The sequence below is a fragment of the Acipenser ruthenus genome, chromosome 23 (assembly GCF_902713425.1).
Source record: "Acipenser ruthenus chromosome 23, fAciRut3.2 maternal haplotype, whole genome shotgun sequence".
Taxonomy (NCBI): Eukaryota; Metazoa; Chordata; class Actinopteri; order Acipenseriformes; family Acipenseridae; genus Acipenser; species Acipenser ruthenus.
The window spans coordinates 15,872,474-15,882,260 of record NC_081211.1 but is presented as its reverse complement, the minus strand read 5'-3'; the positions used below and the strand labels follow the sequence as shown (position 1 = coordinate 15,882,260).

General features: G+C 39.4%; 1 protein-coding gene across 1 annotated transcript; it reads right to left on the bottom strand.

Annotated features, from left to right (window-relative positions):
- Nucleotides 1-545: 545 nt before the first annotated feature.
- LOC117413166 (deoxycytidine kinase 2-like) lies at nucleotides 546-9,714 on the bottom strand. The gene is made up of 7 exons (XM_034021951.3): nucleotides 8,326-9,714; nucleotides 6,638-6,753; nucleotides 5,748-5,941; nucleotides 3,056-3,203; nucleotides 1,993-2,108; nucleotides 1,789-1,888; nucleotides 546-1,487 (listed from the first exon to the last, which is right to left on the bottom strand). Exons 1-7 carry the CDS (start codon nucleotides 8,417-8,419, stop codon nucleotides 1,461-1,463), a joined length of 795 nt encoding a protein of 264 aa, XP_033877842.1. The 5' UTR covers nucleotides 8,420-9,714; the 3' UTR covers nucleotides 546-1,460.
- Between the last annotated feature and the right edge of the window lie 73 nt (nucleotides 9,715-9,787).

Here is a 9,787-nt window from a genome sequence, read left to right as displayed (position 1 = left end):
ATGACAGCTCCTAGCACCCTGTAGATCATCCTTTAACTGTGAACGTAGATCCGCTGTAGTCTGTTATTATTATTATTATTATTATTAATAAGTCATTTAGCAGACGCTTTTATCCAAAGCAACTAGAGTAGGGGGTGAACTGTGCTAGACACATACAATAGGACCTCGGTTTTATGTCTCATCCGAAGGATGGGTTTATCAAGCCAGCAGTATCTCTGTAAGACATGTTCATCTCACTGGTCAAGAAACGTCTCTCTGGTCCTATACTCTATTTGCAGGGTATCTCCACCTCCTCCTTCATTCCTCAACCATTCTAAACTGCAGAAGACGTAATGCCATATAGCTCTAGCTGTGCTTAAGTTTGTGTTTAAGTGCAGATTGTGTCAAAATCACACATGCTGTCATTAATTACAAACTTAACACAATAGTGTTCCCCTCATTAACACATTTCACACAAACCCAGCTTTTCTTAATAAAAAAAAAACCTTTTATGTCTCATTGCAACACTGCGACTCATTCAGAACAACTCAAAGCAGAGTCAGAGACGCAACACGCGACATGTGATAATTCTACTGATTGAAAACTGTAGGTAAACTGGGAGGTGGGTCAAAAAAAGAACAGTTCCGACAGAATCTTGCACTGATGCAAGGCGAGTGTCATTGCAACTCTGTCCAAAAAAACTCGTGCCAGCCCTGCTGCATCATTGCATCTCTTTTGAAAATGGGGCCCACATTCTCTAACGATGGTACACAAGGATTAAAGACTACCTGCGTTTGAATTACTATACAATTACTTTCATGTTTCTTTTTTAAAATAAAAACAGTTCAAAAGGGTTTTTCTTGAGCATATTTTTTAAAACATACATTTAAAGAAAAACAAAACATCTCAAAACATTTAAAATGTGTGCAATTCATTTGGTTTGCAAGAACTCAAGCTCCCAGAAGCTTCACCCTTCAGCTCTTCTTCCCAGCGTCAATCTCACCTTTTCATATGACTGGCATGTTTACAAAGCCGGCTGCATTCTGTACCTTTATCAGCCAGGAAAGAGCCATGCATTTTCTTAACCAATACCATTTAAAAAGTTAAATGCACTTTTACAATTGTCGGTCTAATAAAATGAAAGCAATCTATATATTATCTATCTATCTATCTATCTATCTATATATATAGATTGGGTGAAATGTACTAGAATGTTGTTACCCCTAAAACACAGGAATCGAGACAAGCACAGCACACAAACATTCAAGGAGCCAGACTGGCCAAGGTAACAGTTTATGGAATTGTCCACCAAAGATCTGGCTGGCTTCAGAAGGTAATGCTTATTCAGATGTCCACCAGAAGTACAGGATTGGAGAATTATGCTTCAGAAATAAAATCATCGTTGTATGAGGTATATCCTGCAGTGCTGGCACCCAAAATATCAGTGCGAAGTTCCATGGCAGTCCAACATTCCCTCATTCTTACAATGAACTCAAGAATTCTTTAACCTGTGAAAAATAAATAAATAATAAGAAATAACCACACACACGCATCAGAAGTAGGATAGTTAGGCTATACTGGCAGTAAAATGCACATGTACTATAGTTTACTGAAAAGAAAGGGCACCAATTCACTGCCTTCAATATTCATCTTTGTCCAAGCCAGACAGCAAAATAAGGGATCACGATATGTGTACATGGAAGACACTTGAACATGAAATTAGCTAGATAATACTGGGCATGTACTAACTTTACATGTTAGTCACCAATTTCATCAATATGTGCCACCTGTGTAATACCAGAAACATACCTTGTCTATAATGCACTCTTGTTTAATCTTGTCATTTTTAAAGTCATCATTAACATCGAGCACCAGAACTGGGAGATCTTTCAAGTATTCAAAGTCCACCCTGAATAGAGAGAGCAGGTTTAGAACATGCACATTGGCTTGGTAATCGCAGGCTCTCACACACATGCACGCACGCACTCACACACTCAGTTAAGAGCCCCTTACTGAGTGGTCCTGTTGTACAGCCAGCACTCATGCTTGTAGTGGAGCTTCTCCAGGTACTCCAGCTCAATGCCTTGCTCCTCCTCACGCCCTCTCAAATGAAGCCTCTTCATACATTGCTAGACAAAAAGGGATTACATTGGAGACATTATTATTCTTCCTCCAAATGCTGCTGCAGCAGCAGCAGGTATAGACAGTGTAAATTAGCAAAAGCAAGTTACAGTACAGTTCTGAACAAAACATTCACTTTTTCAGCATTAAGTAACTTTGCAAAAAGACAACCCTACTATAACTAAGGCTACAATTAAATATAAAAAAAACAATACTTCATTGACAGTGAAAACAGCTTTAATATAAAGGATGCTGTTAAATGTTAATGGACTTCACATAACTTGACTGCTGCTCTTTGCAGTGCTTTTCTTTCTTGAAGTCTGGCGAGTTGTATGAGGCTAGGTGTGAGGCTAGCTCAGTAGCACTTGAGCCTTGTTTTGTACAGGAATTTGAATTTAAAATTTAAAAAAGGATATTCCCCTTCACTTTGTTCATAGGAACCGCACGATGCAGTGTAATTACAAATTTTGCGGTGTGAAATAAAATGATGCTTTCACTGTGTTTTTTCTGTTTTTCCTTGAGGTGTCTGGTCAGTTGTATTATGTTTTAGCTCTGAGAATCCACCTACATACAAATCTATTTTTGTTTTTCGCACTGCGGACTCACCATGCAGCCACCCAAGAGCTACAGCGTCGGAGGACAACGCAGCTCTCAGGCAGCTTACAGGCAAGCCCGCAAGCGCCCGGCCAGACAACAGAGGTCGCTGGTGCGCGGTGAGCCGAGGACACCCTGGCCGACCTAACCCTCCCTCCCCCCCGGGTGGCGCTCGGCCAATTGAGTGCCACCCCCTGGAAGCTCCCGTCCTCAAATCGGCAAAGGAATAGCCTGGACTCAAACTCGTGACGTCCAGACTATAGGGCACATCCTGCACTCCACACGGAGCGCCTTTACTGGATGCGCCACTCGGGAGCCCCGGGACACAGTTCTGAAGCTCTGTTTGCAGCGTCCTCCTTGCCTGTGGTTCCGCTCGCAGGTAGATCATCCCGTCCAGCTCTATCTGAGACTCGTACTGGTTCAGCAGCCAGCTGTGCCAGTCCTGGTAGATCGCCCATTCCGTTTCATTCAGGTCTCCTGACTCAAACAGGCTGGAGGCAAATACATACCTGAAATAAAAGAGAAAGAAAGCAATGATTAGCCCGACAGGGTCAGAGCACACAGTCGTGGGACCAGTGGCTCACGGTAGGAAGTGCAATCTTGTTTGTAACCTTTTGTTGTAGAAAACTAGAGTTATTAAAATATGTTCTCTTTATGAATCACTGTTTGCATGTGTTGCCTGTAAATAGTGTGTATTGTTTCTTTGACATCCCCCGGCTTCTGTACATGTTAATAAAGTCAAATATTCAAGACGCTTGTGTCTCAAGTCGTTCTGCTCTTTTTGTGATGCTGCAATGGCACTGCAACTTCTTCCCGTTTAGATTCCGTGGGGGAGGAGCTGAGCGGCACTCACGTCATGCGTGAGCCGTCCTGAAGTCGGGTGAGTTTACACGGCCTTTCGGACAGACCTAAACTGGCACTGAGCCACGTCTTTTGTTGGCCATTTAGGACAGCTGAGTCGGCCGTGTGCGTTTACACTGCAGAAAAAAGACCCGAGACGGCCCAAAGCCGTCCTAAAAACTGCCACTGTAAACGCACCAAAAAAAGGCTGCAAAGCCAGCTTCTTTGTTCGTTTGTTTGATGGTTTGTTCGGTCTTTTGCAAGCCTGGCAGTGAAAGAGGAGAACCCACACAACTGCATGTGTAACCAGGGTGCGCTGAGGACCACTATGTGTTTAACCGGGATCCTTAGGAAAATAGGTATGGATTCATTTAGGGGATTTTAATCATATCAAAGGAGAAGGTTCCTGAAGAGGAGCCTCCCTTTCAGTGGGAGTAGCGCTCAGCCACCTTTTGTTTCTTTGTTGTTTTTGAACAGTGTTTTGTATTTTTTACATACACGACTCTTGAGCCTCTATTTAAAAGTTGTAGACAGCAAAAAGTAAACAAACCAGGTTATGCGCACGCACACATAGTGATCTCTATGGAACGCCATCTGGGACAAAAACACGTTGTGTTGCTTTAGAGCGAGCCAGAATCTCATGGGACTGAAAAAAAGGCAAGCACGTCATTCTGAAATGCCTCGCTTAAACAGTGCCCAACTTGCTGGAAATGCTGTGTAGTGCTTTATATATAGACTGTATATATTATATATTTTTTGTTGTGAATTATGTGGAATGAAATAAACAGCAACCAAAAATGAGTTTTTTCCCCTTCATTTTACAACACCATTTCCATGTTTGTTTTATTTGAAGTATTTAAAAGTTACATTTCAGTTTTTGTTTATTTAGCTACAAAAAAAAGGCACAAGTAAACCTCATGTTATTACTTCAAGAAAACGTGTCTATGGCCACTGTTTACTGTGAAGATATGGCAACGGCAAGGAATGAAAAAAAAGTTAAAAAATAAATAAAATGTAGTGTCAATGTTATGTACTGTTTATTTCGGGACTAAACAAAACACCATTTAACTTGAACTGCTGTTTGGCCTCCTTTGTTAACCACTTCAGCTCCAGGACGTACACATGCATGTCAAATGAAAGCGCACTGGCAATACCATCCCAAGGTTTTTTTATAAACCATTTGTTTGCAGTTTTACTAAAATGTTTCAAAATAATTTTTCAATGGAAGCTTTTCTATTTTAATTATTTCTAGTAGTACACTACTTTTTCATGTTTGAAATGGTAAACGGGAATGCAATACATTTTGTAAAAAGCATATTTAAAGCTTGAATATGCAGATTTATGAACGCATGCCTTTGCAGGTTTTAGTGTAGCGCAAGCTCTGAATAGCACTGTTTAGTAAATCCATCCAATCAGTGAATGTACGGTATATACACCAAGTTCAGTAAACATGTCACATGCTATCGATTGATTCTGCTAAATACAAAAAGTATAACCTATCAAAATACTTAATGTGTTCAATTTAAAGAGTAAGTAGCGGGTTCCAAAACACAGCGTTCCACGTCCCCACGTGTTGCTACAACTGTTTAAATAACGTACCTGTCATTTTTATTTTCATTATTAACATCCTGACAACTTTTTATACTTGACTTTAAAGTCTGTTTAAAAACTCTGTTCAAAATGTCTGCTCTAGTGCACCGACGGTGTAAAGGTTATTGCCAAACAGGTTATACAGCAATAAGGATCCATGATGTGGTACGGAACTGAAAAGCCAGAGCACTTGTTAAGTTTTAAAAACAAAGGAAATAATATTATATTTGCTCTTCCTGCAGTGACTTAGAGGACAGACCTCAAAACCCAGTGCACTAGAGCGGCCATTTCAAAAAGAGCTTTGAAACAGACTTTAAAGTTAGAAGTGAAAGAAATTGCCAGGATGTTAACAATGAAAAGAAATGAGAGGTACATTATTTAAACAGTTGTAGCAACACGCGGGGGAGGTATAACGCTATATTTTTTCAGAACCCTCTACTTACTTTTTAAATCTTAACCCCCCCCCATCATCTTTCAAACCAGCACAGTACAGCAGACCAACGCAAACCAGGTGGGACCCTGTTCAGCAGTTCATCCGGAGCACTGCTCGGAATCTTTGCCATGCTGAAAATGTATTGTCCAGCCCAGTCCAGCTCATGTTTGCTGCTAGGACAGCGGCTCACCTGTCGCTGTACACAGATCTCTCGTAGAACTGCACGGGGTGCTCTGCCTCACGCAGCTTCGGGGAGACGGGCTGGAGCTGGGATCGCACCCGGCTCAGGGAGGCGTATGTCTGGAAGGTGTAGGCCCAGCGGCTGGGCTTGTCATACAGCATCTGGAGGAGGTTGCCACCGCTCTTCTGGGATGTGGAGAGCTCCTGCAGAGAAAGGGACCCGTTAGAACAAGCCCTGTGTACAGTACACACAGACAAGCCTCGGAAACAAGGAAACCGTTTCATTAAAAATGTCTGCAAAGCTGCCAACCTAAAAAGGGTTGGAACTTGGGATGGAAAGTACATATTTAATTCACTCTATTATGGTATGACAGACAAAATCTAGATGTCAAAATTTAACACACAGGTCAGATTGGGTGCCTCCACCACAGATCATGACTCACTAAATAACTTTCAGCTTACAGGTTCCATGACAATTGGATAAGCAGTCCCCAAATTCAGATGTTGCAGCTGGAGTAAAATACGTGGATGACCAAAAAAAGTTATACAACAAAATACTGATTAGTCCTCTACATCCCTGGACCCTGGTCTTATTTAGGACACCAATAAAATCTGAACCCAAGAGATGATCAAAATCTGGTGTTGTAATAGCAAAAAGAAAATCAGTCTTTGTATGATATATTATACAATATAAAAGTCACCGGTAAGATTTCTCTTCTATGTTTTACAATCTTAGATTGAGTATTTAAGGGCTGTGATTTCTAGTCAATTACCAAATGTGGTTGTTCTGTAATCACTCTCTTAAAACAAAGTGTGTATTTCTGATTAATAAAATGAAAACGGTATTTCACACACAGCATCAGGGCATTGTTGCTGGTGCCTATAATAAAATGCGCATACCTCAAAAGCATTCTCAGTGGTTTGCACATTGCACCACTTGGCTATAGGTTCAGGAGTGACCTCCCATTCATTAGAAACCTTCTCCAGCATCCGCACAAATGTAGACTTGCCAGCCGCTGTATGAGGAAGGAAAAACATGGAGGAGGAAGATGGAATCATTAGAGGCAGGGGTGTAGTTCTAAATCCAAAAGCACCAGAACGCCAACAAAATGTACATTTATGAAACACAGATGATACAAAGTCCCGTTGTATTTGTTCATTGAGCTTGAGGTAACATTTAACAGGTAATGAATGCACTACTGCCCTAGTCAGTGCTGCCAGATTGGCAATTTTCCAGCCACATTTGTCTTGTTTTGAACGCATCTTGCGGGTAAATACTGTCTTTGGTGGTTTAGTTCTTTTTTTCTGTTCCTTTCGATTATGAGGTCATCACCAGCGCAGAACTCCGATCACCACAACGTCCTGTATAGTATATCACGTGCTCTCCCTGTCTTTTTCTGGAGCTCCGCATCCAATACAATTATGAATCACATAAACGCAGTTATTTTTTATTTGTCACCAATTTCAGAACTGTACAATTACAATCGTTTTACAAAATTTTTTAGATAATGTATCCGCTGACAGTTCTGGTTCTGGTACTGGTAAAATGTGAGAAAAAAAAACAAGGAAAGCAGATAAATAAATACATACATAGTTTAACATTAGTTTTTTTTTCAATAAATGTGTAGCACGTATTTATGCTTTTGTAATAAATATAAACTCTTAAATGTAAGTGCGGTTTTTGGCTGCAATTTGGCTTACAACAGCATTTTTAGTAAAAAAAAAAAAAAAAACATTGTTAGCCCTATTAAACTTTAGAACTGTAGTTTGTAATAGAAGTTCCTAATGTTCTCTTCATTGCATCACAAGGACGACTGACTGAATCGTACAAGTGTAAATCCAGGTCCTGCCTATTGAAAGAAAGTACCGGGACGCTGTTCTGGCTCGACCACACCACTACAAGGTACCAGATTATAAGTGAGGAAAGGCTTAAGAAGTTTAAGTGACTATTGTGATTAAAATACAAAACAGCGTTTATTTTTCACTTAAAGTTTAAAAATCCGATTTGAGTTCTTATTGAATTTATAACATATTTAATCTAAAAACAGACCGAAATCTATTAAATCAGTTAATCGAATGAATGAATACATTAATTAATTAAAATTTAAATGTATTGGAAGATCGAAGTGAAAATTAATACCAAACTCGTACAACTTCCCCGCAATGTAGGATAGGTTTGCACACATTATAAATGATCCTTCTTGAAAGCTTTTGGCGCCAAACTGTCATCTTCCTCTGGTATAAACTTTATAAATCCCGTTACATCAATCTAAGACTACATTTGGTTATTTTTGTTTTTGTTTGTTTGTTGCTAAAATTAGGGTCTCGTTACAATTTTATAAAGCAAAACTAATCTATCCACTGTTGCACTGTAAAAAATAAAATAAAATACTACATCCATTTTTCGCGCTTGCAATATACTTGAACAGTCAGTCAAACAATATACTTCAACAATGCTACTCGTAATATTCATCTGATACTTTACGTATCGTTTTTACAAATCTACAAATGTGTTTACTGGAGTATATTTTTGTCCTGTTAATTTACTATAGACTTTGTCTTTGTGAAAGTCGTAATCCTGTACTTACCAATATTCCCCTCAATGGAAATTTTCTTCCCCCTCTTCTCAAAGCTGTTGTCGAAAGACGGGCTGACGCACATTCTTTTTGGTGGAGTGGACATGACGATAAAAGTTTAAAATCTAGCTAACTTAAAAGTAATAAAATATGTGTAATATGTTTTTCTTTGAGAACTCTGTCTGAAGTCTCTGTAGTCTGTTTAATTCTGGCGCGACTGACCTGCCCGCCAATCACTTGATTTCCTTTGCGGGCGGGTCCACTTGAAGAGACCAATCAGACCTGACTCACACGCGCGTGCCAAGTCCGCTTATAATAAGATGAATTGGGCTTGTATTTTTAAAACGTCTCTTTAATTAGTTGAGAGTCGCGGGTTGCATGATTGACTGGTGTCAGTGTATATGCACGCCATTAGAATTTTAATATCATCCTATCCCCACCAGTTCAACTAAGAAAAGCTACAACTACTAAAAAAAAAAAAAAAAAATGGGTTGGGCTTGTTTTGAAAGGCAGTGCCGCTTTTTTTTCTCGTGAGACAATTGGCAACACTGGGTACACGTCAACATGCAGTGGCTGGGTTTCTATTCAAATGAACTCAAGTAAATTGTATTTCTGTCTCTCAAAAAAATGTAAATTCACAACTAAAAAATTGCACGGCATTTAACGTAGTATTAAAACGAGTCACAAAGCTTATTGGTAGTTTTCATTATTGTAAACATTGAATCTGCCTTCCTTTAACTATCCCGCCAAATATGAAAAACATTAAGCAGCCTACTGGGGTGAAAACAACACATTAAAAGGGCCCGGTTTACATACATATCTCACTGACAACGTGCTGGTTGGTTAGAATTAATTGAAATTACCGTACGTGTATTTGAGAAACACGTGATGTTAAACAACAAATTCATTTACAGTAATAAAATATCTTCTAATAATATGAATGTAAACCTTCGTAAAATTTACTAAAAAATGTTCCGCAGCGCATAAAGACTGCTGAAATACCGAACACAAAGTAATGATGCTGAAAAACCATTTACTCAAGATCACATCTTCATATACGAAACTAGACTGTCATAGTCGCTTTAAATTATAGTGCAATAAACCAAGCGGAAGAACCCGGATTAATGGTCTCTCAAATAACAAGATTAAAACGTCTTTCTTCTGTGGTGTGCTAAATTAACATTATTTTGGCAGACCACTGGCTCATTTAGGCTCCTATTCCTTGTGCATTTCGGTTAGTTATAATATTTATATTTTTGTAAACTGTCAAATTAGGCACTACAACCACGACTCGGATTATGAGACTAGATAACTGAACTGAAGAGAAGTGGAAAACGGCGCGCACGTAGCATGTGCTAAAATTAACCTCCACACTCATCGCTTAACTGCCATGTGTAGGTATCCATTTTGTTGAATCGCAGTGTAATCCTTGCGCGTACGATGATCCAATACATAATTTAAAGGAATGAAACTA